The 19892-nt window shown below is 44.5% G+C and overlaps 1 protein-coding gene across 1 annotated transcript in view; it reads left to right on the top strand.

The window, feature by feature from the left end:
* The window catches only part of DLGAP5 (DLG associated protein 5), a 75395-nt gene that overhangs the window by 21568 nt on the left and 33935 nt on the right, over positions 1 to 19892 (top strand). The window contains exons 8-11 of the mRNA XM_030562958.1: positions 17835 to 18136; positions 18595 to 18722; positions 18814 to 18937; positions 19566 to 19651. Of these exons, the coding sequence (XP_030418818.1) occupies positions 17835 to 18136; positions 18595 to 18722; positions 18814 to 18937; positions 19566 to 19651 (640 nt within the window). The remainder of the gene's footprint in view (positions 1 to 17834; positions 18137 to 18594; positions 18723 to 18813; positions 18938 to 19565; positions 19652 to 19892) is intronic.

Here is a 19892-nt window from a genome sequence, read left to right as displayed (position 1 = left end):
CAAATTCTCTCACTCTGAGTGATAAACAGGCTGGTAGATTCTTAAGGTACAAGCTGCCTTGGCTTTCCCAGATTTTCATACACAGGCTAGCAGTCCCTTAGCTGGGGACCATCACTCCCCCCCTCCCCCCCCCGCCCCGTTCAGTCTTTATTCCTCAGGTGTTTCCAGGTGTGGTGGTGTAGGGAGAATAAGGTACCATCATGATGTCATTGTCACCCTTTTATATCTTCTCACTTGGTGGAAAGCTTTTTTGCTGTGACCTGGGTCAAACAGCACTACACAATGGGAACTATCTCTGAGAGGTTTCTATTGTATACAGTTCCTGGGGTAATCCTTGTGCTTGTATGCATTTCCTCAATAAGGCATTAATATTGTTTGGCCTTTTTACTGTTGTATCAAAAAGGGATGTTTTCAATCTCACAACATATTTCAGTAACACACATACATAACCAAACTTCACATACAACAATAGCACATACAATCCAATCAGATATTAATGTCTAGCAGATCAAGACTTTTAGAATGATACCTCGCAAGGCATATTTTGTACAAAACATATCCTAATTACATGACAGTAGTGAATATTGGGGTGCCAGGGTGTCACAATATCTTCCTCATTTGCTTCAGTATTGTGTGGAATTGTGATGCCTCTTTTGGTACTGGAGGTACCAACTGCTAATTCATCCTTGGTACTGATGCCATCTCCATATTGGTTTTTGGATGAGGTAGATAATTTGCTTGCCTCGTTGGGGATGGCTCTTCCTCTACCAGTGGACAACTTGCTGGTCTTGTCCCCAAACTCTGTCTCGACATCTTCCACTTCTCCGTTGCCTTTGAAACACTGTTTTCGGAAATCCTCAAAACCATCCACTGTTGGTATAGAGATTGGCACCGTTCTCGCAGTAGTGATGGGGCCCCTGCTCTAGTATCTATTGGTCACCAATGCCATATCCCTATTCCCAGTTGCCTCCTTGGAATCCTTAGTACAGTCCTTGGTCTGCCAAATTGCATTCTTTGATGCAGTCCAAGGCAAGGTTGCTGATTTCTGCCTGCACTTTCTCATCCTGAGCCATCTCTATTACATACGCAGTCTGAGTTCATTCCTCCTGAGCTGATCCAGACTGATTCTCTCATACCAAAGCTTCTATTGGCCCTGCACTCTTCCTCGTCCTCTCCAGATGACTCTTCCTCACCTGTGCCTGAGATTTTTAAGGATCTCCTGAGGTGTATGGTGGTCTGCCTTGGGCATTCAGGCTGAGTTCATGAAGAAGACGACACAAGTTGCTGGATATACTCTAGGGAGGGTGACTCTCCAGGTAAACTAAGCCTTCTTGGCGTTTGCAAAGTCCTTGTGGAATACCCCAGCTTCATTATCACCTACAGCAAAGGATTCTGAGGCCACGTCCACACTACAGAGTAAAATCGATTTTATAAAACAGGTTTTATAAAATCGATTTTACGCGTCCACACTAGGGCACATTACTTCGGTGGTGTGCGTCCATGGTCCCAGGCTACCATCGATTTCTGGAGCGGTGCACTCTGGGTAGCTCAGTGAAAGAATGGGACCAATAACTTTGATTTCCGTCCACACTAACCCTAAATTGATATAGTAATATCGATTTTAGGGTTACTCCTCTCGTTGAGCAGGAGTACAGAAATCGGTTTTAAGACCCCTTAAAATCGATTTTAAGTGCCTTGTAGTGTGGACGGGTACAGCGTTAAATCGATTTAACGCTGTTTAAATCAATTTAACGCTGTAATGTGGACCAGCCCAGAGAAGCACTATAATGTTCTCATGGAGGTGTTCAACTGCTTCTACTCCCATCCAGCCTCTGACTCTCTCATAGTAACAGCAGTAAATGACCGATCATGACAGGGGAGAGATGAATCCACCTCCAAGAACAAAGAATCTAAGAGGCTGGACTGGTTGCGGGTGGAGGGTAATAATTTACATGACTACCATTTAGGGTGACCAGATCACAGGAATGAAATATCGGGATGTGGGGGGGGAGGGGCAGAGCAAAAAAAAAAATGGCAGCAGAGAAAAAAAAAGCAGTTTTTTGCAGGGGTCGGGGACATTAGCAGGCCGCAGCTGCACCGCTGGATCGCACACAGCACCCTGGCCACACGTGCTGCATTCCCCGCGGAGCCTCCCACCCTCTGGCCCGCCCTGTCCACATGAGACTTGTCCCACCGCAGGCGGGGAGCCCCGCGCCTTTCCCGCTCAGCTGCACTCCAGCAGCTCCTTCTCGGCAGGGCAAGCTGCTGGAGCGCAGCCGAGCAGGAGAGGCATGGGGTTCCCCAGCAGCGGTGGGGAAGTTTATCGGTTCGGAGGACCCTGGCCAGCTCCTTGCGCCAGCAGCCCCGCCTGGGACAAATCTCGCCCCCGCAGACCCTCTCCACCGCGTGTCTCTGGCAGGTGGGCTGCGCTGCCCACCCAGGTCCTGCCCACTCCGTGCTGCACCTGGACCCACCATGCTGCCCTGTGGGCTGCAGGGCTGGAGCAGCCTCAGCACTGCACTGCAGTGCTCCCGGCCCCAGCCAGCCATGGCCTGTGTGCCCAGGCTGCTGCACAGAGGCGTCTCCTCCCCAGGTTCGGTTTGGGATCCAATGGGGCAGGGCTGGGGGCAGGGATTTGGTGAGGGATCCAATGGGGGAAAGAGGAGGCGGAGGTGGGAGGGGGGCAAAATTGTTTCTTTGTCCAGTGTCCTGACCGAACATTGGTTGGGATGCGGGACAAACAAGCAAATACCGGGACAATCCCGATGAAATCGGGAGGTCTGGTCACCCTACTACCATTACAAATGTGCATTGTAAATCAGCAGGCATTGTCCTCTATGGACTTGTCTTCACAAACAGCAGCACAACTGCACTGTTGTGGCTGCTCCGCTGTTGCACTTTAGTGAAGATGCAGTTACTAGGCTGACAGGAGAGCTGCTGCTATGGGTGTAGTTAATCTGCCTCCCTGAGAGGCAATAGCTTTGTTGATAGGAGAAGCTCTCCCACTGACATAGCGCTGTCTACACTGGGTGCTAGGTTGATATCACTGTCACTGAGGGTTTTTTATGCCCCTGAGCGATATAGTTTATACCTATATATGTCTTTGTGGTAGACCTGTCCTAAATATGACTTCATCAATTTGGACACTCTCTCTAGATTCATGGATAACTCACCAGAAAGCTCTAGGGAAGAATTTAAGGTGTTGGTTGGAGAGGGCCATCTGGTGGCCAAAACTTCATTGCAGTTGTCCCTGGATGTGGCAGACGCATCTTTTAGAATTACAATAGAACCTCAGGCTACGTCCAGACTACCCGCCGTATCGGCGGGTTAATATCGATTGCTCAGGGATCGATAAGACGCGATATATCGATCCCCGAGCGCGCTTATATTGATTCCGGAACTCCATCAACCCCAACGGAGTACCGGAATCGACAGAGCCGCGAACATCGATCCCACGCGGTGTGGACGGGTGAGTAATCCGATCTTAGATATTCGACTTCAGCTACGTTATTCACGTAGCTGAAGTTGCGTATCTAAGATCGATTTCCCCCCCGTAGTGTGAACCAGCCCTGAGTTACGAACACCAGAGTTATGAATTGACCAGTCAACCTAGCACCTCATTTGGAATGGAAGTATGCAATCAGGCAGCAGCAGAGACCAAAAAAAAAAAGCATGTACGGTACTGTTAAATGTAACCTCCAAAAAATAAAATAAAGGGAAAACAAAAAAGATTTGGCAAGGTAAGGCAGCTGTTTCTGTGCTTGTTTCATTTAAATTAAGATGATTAAAAGTAGCATTTGTCTTCTGCATAGTAAAGTTTCAAAGCTGTATTAAGTCAATGTTCAGTTGTAAACTTTTGAAAGAACCATAACGTTTTGTTCAGAGTTAAACATTTCAGTTATGAACAACCTCCATTCCCGAGGTATTTGTAACTGAGGTTCTACTGTGTGGTATCGGCTGTGACTATGAGAGAGGCCTTGTGGTTGCAGAATTCTGGCATAGTCCCTGATGTTCAGCAGTGTATCGAGGACTTACCTTTCAATGGTCACATTTTGTTTTTGGAGAGAACTGATGAACTTTACATTTTGTTTAAGGACACCTGGGCCACTTTGTTTCTTGGGGTTTTAAACCCTAGCCACAAGAAGGCATAATTACGGAAGTCAGCAGCAACAGTATCGCTCACAGCCATTTTTCTGGCAGTCATCCTTCCCTGTTAAGCAGCAGGACTCCTCTAGGAAAGGGCATAGATTGCAGAGGAAGAAGCCTTCTGTGTCTAATTTTAGCTAGCAAGCTCAGCCCATTGTCCTCCATCAAGTAAGCAGACATTTTGACTTTCAGATCCAGGACAGCATTCCATTTGTGACTTCTGTGCCCCCATCTCTTCAGTTTGGGGACAGGCTGTCTTGCTTTTATGGTGCTTGGGATACAGTAACTCCTGACAAATGGGTCCTGAGCACCTTCAGATTATGCCATTCAGTTCCTCTGCATCTCTCCTACCCTGTCCCTCCTCAAGAACCCCTCTTGCGAGCCACTGTTTCTTCAGCTGGTCTAAATTCTCTGTGCTTAGAGAGATCTATAAAGGAGGTCCTGCTGAATCACTGGGGAAAGGAATTCTACTTCCTATATTTCCTGGTCCCCAAACCCAAGGAAGGGATGAGTCCAATTCTCAATCTCCACAGTCTTAACAAATACATCAAATATATGGGATTCTGTATGGTCACTCTAGCAATGATCCTTTTTGCATTAAATCACAATGGGTTTGCTGCCCCAGCTCTTCAAATGCTTATTTCCATGTGTGATTTTTTTCAAGCCATAGGAAGTTTCTGAGACTTGTTATGGCAGGTCAACATCAGTACGCTGTGCTTTCCCTTGGCCCATCCTCAGCTCCTCGTGTTTTTACCAAATGCATGATGGTAGTGACGGCATACCTCAGGAGAAGAGCAATTTACATCTTCCCACGTCTGAACAACTGATTAGTCAGGATCAAGATAAGTCCTCTCACATGTTCAGTTCATTGTTATCCAGGGTTTTCAGAATCCAAAGCAGTGGTAACTTAACTGTTTCAATTAAAGCAGTGTCAGGAATAAATCATTGGGAACGCAGCGCTTCCGGCTGATGAAAATTGATAAAGTAAGCATGCTCTTATCTAAAACTACTATTTATTAGATTTAAGCACATACAGACATAAGCAATAGGTTTAGAACATCTCAAATAATTACCCAGAATTTGAGATGGTAGTGAGTAATTAACAGCAGGTCAGCAATAGCCGCTAGTTTTCCTGCTGGGGAATATGGTCTCAGGATAGCTTCAGAGACCTGTTCCAAAGTACACGCTATCTTCTTTTTATAACTAACCTTTACAAAAAACATAGCTCATAGTAAACCCCTAGTGGGTCGTCACCTCTCCTAACTTGAATAAACTACTTCTCAAAAAAACATTCCTAACAATCTTAGTCATAATAAGCTTCTATATCAAAGGCACCCAAACTCAATGTGTCTATCCACTTACTTTCTTTCAGTCTCAGTTTGAGTCTTTTCTCCCCTCCCATTGTGATTAGCAGAAACTGCAAGCCTACAGCTAGTATTTAACCTTGCCTCCAGAAGCACGGCTTGTCCAAATTAACCCTTAACTGTGTGGTGGTCTGTTTTATTCATGGTGACTGAATGCACACAACATGGTTGCAATCAGCTTGATCAAATTCTGGGATAACATTCCCCTCAATTCCAGGGCAACAACACTGCACCTTTTCAATTATCTGGGTCTGATCTTATATGAGGGGAGGTTGGACATTAATACTAACTCTCAAAAAATCAAGTTCATTGGGGCCCTCCTAGGCTCCATAAGATCCATGGCATTTCTACCAAATGAGCAATTCCAGGCAATTAGTCACCTATATCTCTCTCTGCTTTCACACTTCTACCATCTAAGTGTGCCTGAAGTTGTTAGGCCATATGGCTGCATGCACTTAAATGGTCCAGCATGCAAGATTTCATGTTCGTCCTCATCAAATCTGGTGGAAGTTGGTCTGTTGCCCAAATTGTCAGGTATTGGATAGGCTGGTCCAAGTGTACCGACTGGTTCTGAACTCCCTTCAGTAGTGGACAGTTCAAAGTATACAAAGGTGTTCTCTGCCTGTGTTCTCCCCACATCTCCTTAGATGGGATCATAGTTACAGATGCTTCCACAATAGGTTGGGCAGCACATCTAGGGGAACTGAAGATACAAGGTTTATGGACAGAGTGCGAAGCATCTCTTCATATCAGTGTTGTGGGGCTTCAGGCCATTTACAATGTATGCAAGGTATTTCAAGTGCAGATTGGGTCACAGCAATTCAGATACTCACTAACAACATCACCACAATGTAATATGTGAACAAATGGAGAAACCACTCCCATCAGTGTTGTCAGGAGACTATAAAGTTCTGGCAGTTCTGAATCAAAGAGAACATTCCCACTGCTGCTTGTTTACTATGGGCCCAGAGTCACTCAGCCGATTGTCCTGCAGGAATTTCTCCCAGAATCACAAATGATCTCTGAAGAGCAGCATACTGAGGTCCATATTCACAGAATGGGATATTCCTGCTATTGACCTGATTTTGACAGAGGAAAAAAGTGCAATCAAATTTGCCCTTGAGCAGGTCTCAGTCCAGATTCCTTAGCCAATGCCTTTCATGTGAATTGGGGATTGGCATTGATGTATGCTTTCCCCCTGATCCCACTCATTCCTCAGGTCATTCTCAAGCCAAGGATGGATCATGCCAGACTAATTCTTATAGCACCAGTTTGGCCAAGACAATGTTGGTTTTCCAACCTCCTCAGTCTTTGTTCACCCATTCCTCTTCCTTGTTGACCCGATTTATTGACTCAGTTTCCATGGTCAGATTTCACATCCAGCACCGAGCAGTCTGTCCCCCAGCATGAATACTAGTATGTCTAGATAAAGAAAGCTGTTCAACAGATTCTGCTTAGCAGTAGAAAGGCCCTAGCGGAGGGCTATCTATTTGGAAAAGTGGAAACATTTTCCCATTTGGTGCCTAGCCCCAGGGGATTCAGCTGATACAGTCCTGCATTTAGGATGTCCTGGAGTACCTGTTACACCTTCAGTCCTCTGGTCTGTATCTCAGTTTGTTGAGTGTTTGTGTGACAGTGATTTCAGCATTTCATCCTGAAGTCCAAAGACAATCAGTTTTCTTTAACTCCATAGTAATCAGATTTCTGAAAGTGGTCTCTTGTCTCTTTCTACCACAGAAGGAAGTGAGACTTAATACTGTGTTAGCCTCCCTTGTGGTTTCTCCCCTGGCAACTTATTCTCTGTCTCTTCTAGGAAGAAAGACAGTGTTTCTTGCAGCCATAACTTCTGCGAGTAGAGTTAGTGAGCTGTAGGGCCCTGATGGCAGACCCTCTGTATACTTATTTTTTCAAGGACAAGATTGCCTTGAGACCTCATCCTAAGCTTTTAGTCTCGGGGGTGTCACTATTTCATCTTAACCAGAATGTTTACTTACCTGTATTTTTTCCAAAATGTCATTCAAATGCTAATGCAGTGTCTTCTTTCCTTGGATGTGAGACAATGCTTGGCATTTACTTGGAAAGAATTAAGCCATCTTGTTTCCTTGTCTTTTTGTTTCCTTTGCGGATTGCAAAAGGGACGAGTGCTCTCTGTGCTGGCAGTTCCAAGGTGGATAACATCCCATGTTACAACGGCTTATTATGAGAACTCAGACCCCGCCTCTGCAGAGATTGAGCCCATTTGACAAGGTCCCAAGTGACATCAATCACATTTCTGAGTGACATTTTGATATTGAATATTTGCAGGTGTCAGAGTTAGAATCAGGACTCACAATTTGTCAGACCACTCTGTTTATTAGCGCAGCGCTCCGCCAATAACATTCAGAATATGTGAGTGGCCATGCAAGGCCCAAACAGTCTTATTTATACAGATAAAAGAGCGGGAATTAGACAAAGGGACAAAGAAAGCAAAACAGGAAAATTCACCTGGGGCACAGCATGCATATCCTATTTCCTTACTAACTGTTATCGATCTAAGGCTAATACTTCACCATATGCCCTTAAACGGTGCAATTGTTCTATGTTAATGTCTGTATTCCTGACACCTGGATTGCAGCATTCCAACAGTTTTGCTTAAAGGTACAGACAGCATTTCTTTAATCCTTTCTATTCTTACTATATAATTCATTCTACTTTCACAATCCCTCCTTTTGGTCAGGCGTACGCCATGACCAACCCTTACTGAGTTCCACAAATTAACCGTTCCTTATCTCTTAGTTCATCAGCGATATTCAAAATCATCATATTAGCACTCTGTTTTGGGGAAGTCATCTGGGTGACACAATTTTGTATACAACAGGAGATTAACTGAAAGCATACAAATATCACTAAGATTCCAAACAGGATAGTTAGGGCTCCCTGAAACAACCAGTTTCCTATGCCAGAGAAATTGAACAGGTTACTTAGGGCTTGTCTACATCAGAAAGTTGCAGCGCTGGTGAGGGAGTTACAGCGCTGCAACTTTGAAGGTGTACACATCTGCAGGGCACCACCAGCGCTGCAACTCCCTGTTTGCAGCGCTGGCCGTACTCCCGTTTTGTCTCGGGTGTAGAGGATCCAGCGCTGGTGATCCAGCGCTGGTAATCCAATGTAGACAGTTACCAGCGCCTTTCTTGACCTCCGTGGAAGGAGGAAGCCTCTGGTAATCAAGCTGGTTTCCTTTCCCGGTTTGCTCTCTCGGTCCCGGAGCCACCCAGCAAACCGCAGGGAAGGAGACCTGCTTGCTCGGGGTTCCGGGACCGAGAGAGCAAACCGGGAAAGGAGACCAGCTTCGCCGCGGTTTGCTCTCGCATTCCCGGAGCCACCCAGCAAACCGCAGGGAAGGAGACCTGCTTGCTCGGGGTTCCGGGACCGAGAGAGCAAACCGGGAACGCCGCGGTTTGCTCTCTCGGTCCCGGAGCCAGCCAGCAAACCGCAGGGAAGGAGACCTGCTTGCTCGGGGTTCCGGGACCGAGAGAGCAAACCGCGGCGAAGCTGGTTTCCTTTCCCGGTTTGCTCTCTCGGTCCCGGAACCCCGAGCAAGCAGGTCTCCTTCCCTGCGGTTTGCTGGCTGGCTCCGGGACGGAGAGAGCAAACCGCGGCGTTCCCGGTTTGCTCTCTCGGTCCCGGAACCCCGAGCAAGCAGGTCTCCTTCCCTGCGGTTTGCTGGCTGGCTCCGGGACCGAGAGAGCAAACCGCGGCGTTCCCGGTTTGCTCTCTCGGTCCTGGAACCCCGAGCAAGCAGGTCTCCTTCCCTGCGGTTTGCTGGGTGGCTCCGGGACGGAGAGAGCAAACCGCGGCGTTCCCGGTTTGCTCTCTCGGTCCCGGAACCCCGAGCAAGCAGGTCTCCTTCCCTGCGGTTTGCTGGCTGGCTCCGGGACCGAGAGAGCAAACCGCGGCGTTCCCGGTTTGCTCTCTCGGTCCCGGAACCCCGAGCAAGCAGGTCTCCTTCCCTGCGGTTTGCTGGGTGGCTCCGGGACCGAGAGAGCAAACCGCGGCGAAGCTGGTTTCCTTTCCCGGTTTGCTCTCTCGTCCCGGAACCCCCCTTGAAGCCGCCCAACAGCGCTGCAGTGTGGCCACATCTAACACCACTTGCAGCGCTGGTTGCTGTAAGTGTGGCCACTCTGCAGCGCTGGCCCTATACAGCTGTACTAATACAGCTGTAACAACCAGCGCTGCAAAATTTTAGATGTAGACATGGCCTTAGCCACTTCCATAAAGAACTCGACTCTTCATGGGGAAGATATGTGATTTGTTCTAAGTGGCTATAGCGATCTATTACCTCAATGGTATTGTATAAACACACAACATTGTTTTCCAGTGAGAGCACAGGTCCCTCCTTTGGCCGCCAGCACTACGTCCAATGCCTGACGGTTCTGGAGGGCCACCTGTCCGATCGCCCCTGTTTCTTTGGCCAGGGCTCTTAAACTTTCTCTGGTTTTATTTGCCATTATTTAACTACTTAGGAGCCTTTTTTGCCTGGTGTATTGCTCCCCCAAGTGGGGTAAAGGAACTGCCAATAGCCTCTTCCCAGGTGTCATTACTGTTCCATATTGTGTTAAATAGACAAGGTCCTCCAGTGAGGTCTGGGGAATTGAGTGGGATAGCCAGGACAGGAACACCAGTTTGAGAGTGGGCTGGGATGTGGCTGCAGACCCAGCATTTAGAAATAATAAGGGTCTGAGCTATCCACACTTGCTGCTGGATAAAAGAATTGTCATTGTGGACTCCCCAGACCTTAAGACACCAGCAGCCGAAGAACAGGCACCACCAGAGGTGCATGTTGGAGGCAGGGCCCTTCTGGTTCTGACAACCTCAACTGAGGGAACTGCAGTCACAGTTTTATGTCCACTAGGCAGCAGGCGCTAGGCTGACTACTGCTTCTTCTTGGGCCTTGCTTTATGTAGTCATCTGCTTCTGGCAACCCTTACGAGAGCGTAGATTGTAAGATATTGCAGGCTGTTCCTGTACATCTTCTTCTGGAGTCAAAAAATTGACTCTGCGTGGTCCTGAGGTGATGATTGGTTCACTGGGGTCTGTGCATTCTTACACTGCGAAGCATGTATCCACTCTGAGATGCCAGACAGTTTAACAGCCGTCCCTTGACTCTGGCTGTAATAATGGCCTTCACACCTTAACTTTTCCTGATGCATACATTCCTCATTCACACAAATAGATTGAGAATACAAACAGTAGTATTTTATATAGAACAAAAAAAGCATTGCAAATTAAGCATTGCTAAGTTTTACAATTGATAACTAAGAAAATTTACATTGAGACCCAGGCCTTCAATGTTTCTCTAATTTATTTAACATAGACACAATAGGGAATCCTGTCTCTTACTACCTATGGCCATGTCTACATCTAAAATTTTGCAGCGCTGGTTGTTACAGCTGTATTAGTACAGCTGTATAGGGCCAGCGCTGCAGAGTGGCCACACTTACAGCAACCAGCGCTGCAAGTGGTGTTAGATGTGGCCACACTGCAGCGCTGTTGAGCGGCTTCAAGGGGGGTTCCGGGAGGAGAGAGCAAACCGGGAAAGGAAACCAGCTTCCCCGCGGTTTGCTCTCTCGGTCCCGGAGCCAGCCAGCAAACTGCAGGGAAGGAGACCTGCTTGCTCGGGGTTCCGGGACCGAGAGAGCAAACCGGGAACGCCGCGGTTTGCTCTCTCGGTCCCGGAGCCAGCCAGCAAACCGCAGGGAAGGAGACCTGCTTGCTCGGGGTTCCGGGACCGAGAGAGCAAACCGGGAACGCCGCGGTTTGCTCTCTCGGTCCCGGAGCCACCCAGCAAACCGCAGGGAAGGAGACCTGCTTGCTCGGGGTTCCGGGACCGAGAGAGCAAACCGCGGCGAAGCTGGTTTCCTTTCCCGGTTTGCTCTCTCGGTCCCGGAACCCCGAGCAAGCAGGTCTCCTTCCCTGCGGTTTGCTGGGTGGCTCCGGGACCGAGAGAGCAAACCGCGGCGTTCCCGGTTTGCTCTCTCGGTCCCGGAACCCCGAGCAAGCAGGTCTCCTTCCCTGCGGTTTGCTGGGTGGCTCCGGGAATGCGAGAGCAAACCGCGGCGAAGCTGGTCTCCTTTCCCGGTTTGCTCTCTCGGTCCCGGAACCCCGAGCAAGCAGGTCTCCTTCCCTGCGGTTTGCTGGGTGGCTCCGGGACCGAGAGAGCAAACCGGGAAAGGAAACCAGCTTGATTACCAGAGGCTTCCTCCTTCCACGGAGGTCAAGAAAAGCGCTGGTAACTGTCTACATTGGATTACCAGCGCTGGATCACCAGCGCTGGATCCTCTACACCCGAGACAAAACGGGAGTACGGCCAGCGCTGCAAACAGGGAGTTGCAGCGCTGGTGGTGCCCTGCAGATGTGTACACCTTCAAAGTTGCAGCGCTGTAACTCCCTCACCAGCGCTGCAACTTTCTGATGTAGACAAGCCCTCAATCTTAAAACAAAGAGTTAGAGAGGGCCCAATTTGTAATGCATATGGGAAAACAGAATCTTATAGTCCTAGAGGGTCATTTCTTTCTGGTATTTAAAAAAGGTGGCTAGCAGGATGAAATCAAATTATACTGTAATTCTTATGGGACATTATAAAATCCTAAAAATCCTGCTCCTACATATCCCCCTTTTGACACTAAGATTATTAATCGCCAGTGTCACTTCTTATTTAGTCCATGTAATAGAAAATACTGGGAGATGATTTGGGCCTGTGGCTTTAGCTTTGCACACATTTGTTTTATCCACCAGCACATTGTAAACATTTCAATTACACACATACAATTTAAAACCAAAAACACAATTAGGGATAGTAACATTAGTATGCCAGTAGTTGTGGGAAACCATCCAGAAAATATGTTATACCAATGGTAAGCTATGATGTTTTTCTGTAGTGGCAATTCTTAACATGTCCCCATTTGCGTGTATAATATGAATGGTCCAGTTTTCCACATTTTTTTTTACTAGGAACTATGTTACCTTTTTACCTTTTAACAGATGATTGGTAACGGTTTGCCATTCAATGCTAAGATTGATAGAGAACTCAACTAAATCAGTGCTTACAGTAAGCTGAGACTCTTTGGTGGTGGTGTTGTTGTGGCAAATAGTAAATGTGATTATTGGTAAACACAGTACTTACATTACATTTACATTTGTCTTCTGGTAAGTTGCTAACACTTTTTAAACACTTTCCCCCAAGAATTAACACATACACATAGTCCATTATACAGTACTTTGGATTATCTGAAAGACAAAAAGAACATTTTTCTACCCCTTTTGGGGTGGCATTGATTATTGCTTAAAGATTCCATTTTTTTTACAAATACCCTTCCTGACTGCAGGCAAAACAGAGGAATTACCCCCTTATTTTCTTGTGGTTTTTTGTTCTATAGGCAGGCCAGGTTTTAATGGGTTCTACTTTTTAAGGGTTATGCGGAAGTTATTCCACTGTTTAGTTATTAAATTCATGAGGTGGTGTACCTCAAGTTTTTCCTCTTATATAGCAGACCAAGTTTTTAATGTTTTTCCTGCTGTGTTAAGCTTTAAGTTTATTCACAGGTAATAGCTGAGAAGCATCACTACCATATTACTTTAAAGGATCTTTCCAAAAATCATACACACTACAAGTTGTTACAGGGGTACTTACTAACATTAAAGTTATTTTAATGTTTAATATTAACAATAACATTAGCATCAAATCTATTAAAGGTATCTTGTTATACCATGCCTTTTATGTAGGCAATTTGTTTGCTGACCAGGTATGTTTTTTATTTGCAGCTGCTTTTGTGCTGGCAGTTCTCACCTTTCTACAATATACACTGCACATGTCCCAGGGAAAATGCACATTCTTTCTATACTATAACTTTTCAAAAACATTAGCCATATCAATTTTTACATAAGGTGTAACTGTTTCTTTTGTTCTTAGAGTTTTCATGTATCCTTATCAAAGTGACAGTCTGATTACACAGAGCCATTTTAAGGCTCAGTGTTTTTAACATTGCTTCTTTTTTTTTTTTTTTTTGTGCACCTCACCTCTGCTGTTGCTTCAGAGGGTCACTGTTAATTTCTTATTCTTTCATTACAGCTCTTATCTGCTATTGTTACAAAAAAAAAAAACCAAACAAACAAAAAGACTCCAGAATCTCTACCTATTCTCCTGATTTTGACTGCCCTATTGCAGCCATGACTTGGTCTTTATTTAAAACATTTTAATTTTTGTAAAGAATGAAGTTACACCTTAAGGGTTAAATGCTAAATCCCAAAGCCAAACAACACTAATTGCCTGTGTCTTGCAAAAAGGTCTGTCAGTTTTGCAACTTTGAATTAGAGTCAAATGAATTTGTAGTGGCATTAAAAACAAAAAAAACAAAATCAATTTATCATATCTACAAAACAGGAGTTTTACAAACCAGATGTGCTGGTTTAGATTCTTAGAACTTTACATATTTTCACAGACATAGATACATACATATTTTCTTTTCCTTAACATTCCTTTACACTGTTTTGTTTTTACATAGCTGTAAATATATATGGATTATTTACAGGCACTCTTCTGGAAAAGGGCCCATTTCCCTTCAGAATGGCTGCAAAGAAACCAAGAATTCTCTCTCTCTCTTTAACATGGTCCTTTTTTAACATTTTCACAAAGTTTAACTGCTTAATTCTCTCCAGCCTCTGTAGAGTTAACTTTTCACTCTCTTAACTTAAATCACTTGTTTATGTCCCAAAATGACACCTTTATCACCTCAGATTTCACCATTTTAGGTATTGTTCCAGGGGTTCATGCCTGCACTTACTGCTTTTCTTACTTCTAACACTATTCCCTTAGGGCTTTCAACCTGTTTTTCAGTTTCTTTATCTGTTGCTTGCCTGCTTTTCTGGGCCCGATACTGCTTTTTTTTTTTCTTCCTCCAATGAACCGTTTGTGAGTGCTATTGTGGTCACTTCACAATTTTGAAAGAAGTGTTCAAGGAAAGGGACCAGGAAGGGTGGGGGCTAGTTGAGGAGCCCACCCTCCTTGCTGAATTGGTAGTGGAACACTAAAGAATCAGTTTTTGAGGCAGACAACAAAGGGGAACAGAACAAGGGGCTTTTTGATCATTTTTACAATGAGATGGGAGTATGAAGGGGGTTGGATCGATCCGGGGTTTGGAGAGTGGGGTAAAGAGGAGCGCTCGGTCTAGTGGTGGGAGAGGAGGCTTTTAATAAAGCTTTTAACTTATTTGAATAATTGAGAGAGGCCAGTTTTGATTTTGTCCACCTATGATTTGCCTCTTCCCACCACTGCATGAAACAATTAACCTCTCCTTTAGCCAATTTAGTTTTAGGTTGGCCGAGTTTGTCCTTTAAGACGTCCACTCAGTCTTTGTTCCAAGATTTTAACAGTGGCCACTGAGTTTTGAGATCCCCCTGAGTTAGCCTAGACCATTTTCCCAGAAATTTACAGGAGTCTGGACCCTTTTTACAGGAGTCTGGACCCATCCTAAATACATAAAATGAGCCGGCGTTCATTTAGAGAACTGTCCCGACTTAGACGTCTGGTTACCAGTACAGGAGGACTTTCACACACCAATCACACAAGAAGGAAATTCGGGTTCATCAGAGCGATGCCCGCTGCAACACACAAAAGGAGCCCACAGCCTACTGCCTCAATCGCCCTTGCTTTCACACCAGGGGTTTTACCCAAAGTGCGGTGCGGCTGCGATTGTGCAGATTCCACTCACTCAGACCGCGGGGACAGGAACCCCTTGGTCGGCCGATCCCCAGACAGAGATGGCACCCAGACTCAAACACTCCACAAGAGGACAGATAGACACAGAGACAGGACAGTCCTCAGTCCGGACAAAACACAGAAATAATTACCTGACCAGATTCCTGATGTCAGATCCCGGGACCCCTACCAGAACAGAGTGGGAACCAACAGGTTCGATGGCGTAGACCTCACTGTGGCTGTGTGCCTTTCCGCTCTAGTGGAGGACCTCTTGGGCCAAATGCCCAGGTGCCGGCTGCCACGGTCATCCTACAAAAACAGTCAGGAATCACACAGCCCCAGTGAAGACGGTTGCCATCTCGGTGGAACCTCCAAATTGTCAAAGTTAGAATCAGGACTCACAATTTGTCAGACCACTGTTTATTAGCGCAGCGCTCCGCCAATAACATTCAGAATATGAGAGTGGCCATGCAAGGCCCAAACAGTCTTATTTATACAGATAAAAGAGCGGGAATTAGACAAAGGGACAAAGAAAGCAAAACAGGAAAATTCACCTGGGGCACAGCATGCATATCCTATTTCCTTACTAACTGTTATAGATCTAAGGCTAATACTTCACCAATTGCCCTTAAACGGTGCAATTGTTCTATGTTAATGTCTGTATTCCTGACACCTGGATTGCAGCATTCCAACAGTTTTGCTTAAAGGTACAGACAGCATTTCTTTAATCCTTTCTATTCTTACTATATAATTCATTCTACTTTCACACAGGGCTGCTGCTTGGTCTTCCATACATATTTTTACCAAGCATTATGCTGTTACGTCTGCATCCAGATCAGACATGAATTTTAGGAAGGCAGTCTTGTTACTCTTTAAGGAGACTTCAAGCCCCACTTCCTTCTGTTATTGCTTGTGAGTTACCCGAGTGGAATACATGTCTGCAACCACTCAAAGATGATTGTTATTTTCCTGTACTGTAACTGTTGCTTTTTGATATATGGATGCAGACTTGTATTCCCCAATCCACCCTCTGTCTCCTCTGCTTCAGAGTCTCAATTCTTGACAGTCAGTTTGAAGAAAGTGATGGAGAGCAGGGCCACACTGCCCTTAAATAGCCTGGGGAGGGGCTAAGGGGCAACAGTCATGAGCACTATCCCTTTGGGTACTGCTAGGCAAAGTTCTCTAGCTTTGGTGCACTTGGCATGCTTATTCCTGAGTGGAATACACATCTTCACGCATGTCTTAAAGAACAATTGCAGTACAGGTAAAACAGTCTTTCAGGACTCCAGTGCTATAACTTAGGATGAAAGCCTTCATTTTGTCTATTGCTTGGCTAATGTGCCTAAGTATTGGTAGTTCACTAACCCTGTAACATCACCAATATCTAGGCACAACGGGCAAGTTGAGGATGAAATGTAAGCCTTTAATTTAAAAAGCAAGGAAATGTAGTTAAAGTAAATAACACTTAAGGAGGATTAGATCTAAATTTAGTCTTCTAGAGCAGTGGTTCTCAACCTTTCCAAACTACTGTTACCCTTTCAGGAGTCTGATCTGACTTCTGTACCCCAAGTTTCATTTCACTTAAAAACTACTTGTTTACAAAGTCAAACATAAAAATATAACTGTCACAGCACACTATCACTGAAAATTTGCTTGCTTTCTCATTTTTTACCATACAATTATAAAATAAATCAATTGGAATATAAATATAGTAGTTACTGTACATACTCGTTCATAAGCTGAATATTTTTGGTAAAAAGTGACGCATCAAAGTGCAGGTGTCGGCTTATAAACAGGTCTACACCAAAATTTGATTATTTTAAACTCTGTGGAATCATTTAATTGAATATCTAATACATTGTCGTTTTGTTTACCTGGCGTCTGCAGGCATGGAGCCCCTCAGCTCCCTGTGTTCGCAGTTTACCATTCCCAGCCAATGGAACTGTGGCTACTGGGAGCTGAGGGAGTCTGTGCCTGTGAACACTCTCGGTAAACAAAACATCTAGGCCCGCTGGCAGCTTACCCTAACGGGCCAGGAGCCAAAGTTTGCCAACCCCTGAAATACAGGGTTGGCTTACAGGGTCATAGTTTTTGCTATTTTTACCTATCCATCTTGGGGATCGGGGATCAGCTTATAAATGAATGGGCTAATGAACGAGTATATACGGTACATTTCAGTGTATAGTATATAGAGCAGTATAAACATTTCATTGTATGAAATTTTAGTTTGTAATGACTTTGCTAGTGCTTTGCATGTGGCCTGTTGTAAAACTAGGCAAATTATGTAGATGAGTTGATGTACCTCTTGGAAGAACTCTGCGTTCTCCCAGGGGTACACTTACTCCTGGTTGAGAACCACTTCATAGAATTTCTTTCCACAAATTAGTTTGATTACTAAACTACTGGTCCCTTCTCTTAACGTAAGTATTTGTTTCAAAAATGTATTCTGTATTGTTATCTAATGAGTAAAGTCCTGTAGTACTTGCAGTAATATGGACTAAAGTTGAAATAGAAGTGACAATAACCTCAACTTTATTTCTACTATAAGAACTGCTTTAAATGTTTGCTTTGTCTACCTTGTGCTGTTACAGGCACACAAACATGAAGTGGAAGGGAATACTTTGATGGATCAACTAACTGAAGTCTCTGTCAGTAACTCTAAAAATCCAACATCAGAAGTTCATCAGGAAGATACCCTGCTAGAAAAGGAAAACATACTGGTGACACATATGCCAGTTCCAGTGAGAAAGAGAACACGTTCTTTTGCTCCTCAGAACTTTGTGTTTCAGCCCCTAGACGGTTTAACAACTTATAAAGTTACACCCATGACTCCTTCCAGGGCAAATGCGTTTTTGACACCCTGTCTCTCCTGGAGCCCTATGAAAATTGACGCGTAAGAACTCCTCCCTCTTCTAAAGACTTTGCTTCCATTACAAGTTAGACCTTGTTGATGAAAAGGGATTCAAATTGCAATGGCAGTTCTGCTGTGGAAACCTGTCTAATATTAAACTGTATAGCATGTCAGTTGAAGGATATCTGACATTTAATGAAATGATTTCTGATCACTACCTACCAAGCCTATATTTGACTGTGTAGTGGCAAAGGAAACCATGGTCTATAATCATGTGCCTTTAGGAGTAGAGCTCTCTGCAGTCTCTTAATATGCTATGAAATACACACTTGTTGCTTTTTAGTAAAAAATAGTTTGACTTCTCAAAACACACGTTTAACATTTAGATTTGATTAACTGCACTTAAAAATGCCTTGTTCCTGTAATGTAGTATATTATTGGCCATGTTAGCCAATTTTAAGGCATGCAAAGTAACTGTTTCTAACTTTTCTATTCCTTAGTAATGTTTCTAAAGAAGAATCAAGAAAAGAGTGTTTGTTAAAAAGTCAAGCTTCACCTGCTCAGGAAGGGACTGATAAAGGCTCTCAAGAACAGCAAACTGGTACAAATTCACTGAAAGTGAAGAATGGTATAGTATTGTGATTCACATTTCATGTAATCCTCTTCCTTGTTTGTCAAATAGTGTCCGGGTGATCAAATATCCTTCATATATTTTTCAGAATGTGCCTCAACCAAGACGCAAGATGCTGTGCAGAGTTCACATGAAACTAGTCCAGTGTCTGCAGATATCTCCGCAATTGAAACCAAAACAGGAGAAACAGATCATGATGTACCCTATTTCAGGTTTGTGTTAAGATTAGCTTCTTACCTGGCTAACAACACTTCAGAACGGAGTACTAAAAACTAGAATATCTATAAAACACAAACTCAATAAGTCACTTTAAAGTCTAACAGCATAAACAGTAAGAGGTTTTCTTGGTAGCTGGACAATGTTTAATGTCATGTTTTACTCTCATACTGGCCTTTCCTAGAGTTCTTAAAGCCAGTGACAAACTATCTCTTAAATGTTAATTTGCAATAGATCAGTGTCTTCATCTTCCTATATGTACCAAGCAGAGGTTAATTACTATTCTCTTTTTGTGCTTTGTATTATATACATAGTGAATAAAAACAGAATTTAAAGTGATGAAGACTAATGCCTTCTTAACCCTAGGAGAGCAAGTGGAGACAGTTCCTCTCTCTATCAGCCTCCAAGACTGGCTGCTTAGAATATTCCAGCAAGCTATAAAGCTTATCAAACCTCTCCTAGAGAAGAAAGAAATGTTTCCCTCCTAGTAAGAGACTAAGAACACCAGCAGCTGCAGAAGTACTAATGGCAGTTAGGGAAGACCAAATTTTACTGTAAAATGTAACAGGAGGTTGGGTATCTCACCTTTTCTTTTCTCTTTTTCCCCTTTTTTGTCTTTCTTAGAAACGTTCTTGCCTCTGAGACTGAGAGGCTGATGTCACACTGTCTCCAGTGGGATGGAAAGTTTGAACTGGACATACCAGAGGATGGTAAGAGGACAAACATGTAGTAGGGAACGGGATGGGTTTCATCCCAACCCTATATTGTCTGATCACTGGGGGTGGGGGGAAAAGCATAGTTGATCTTGATTGTATGGGCCAAATTGCATTGATTGAGACACATGAAAAAACTGTATTGGGCAAATATCCAGAATATTTTTAAATGTTAGCATTAAAGCTCACATAGAGTGTTAGAGTTTTGGGCCAGGAGGGACCATTGGGTAATCTAGTC

This window comes from Gopherus evgoodei, chromosome 4 (genome assembly GCF_007399415.2).
Source record: "Gopherus evgoodei ecotype Sinaloan lineage chromosome 4, rGopEvg1_v1.p, whole genome shotgun sequence".
NCBI classification, from domain to species: domain Eukaryota; kingdom Metazoa; phylum Chordata; order Testudines; family Testudinidae; genus Gopherus; species Gopherus evgoodei.
The sequence above is the reverse complement of the archived record's forward strand: the minus strand, read 5'-3'. Positions and strand labels throughout refer to the sequence as shown.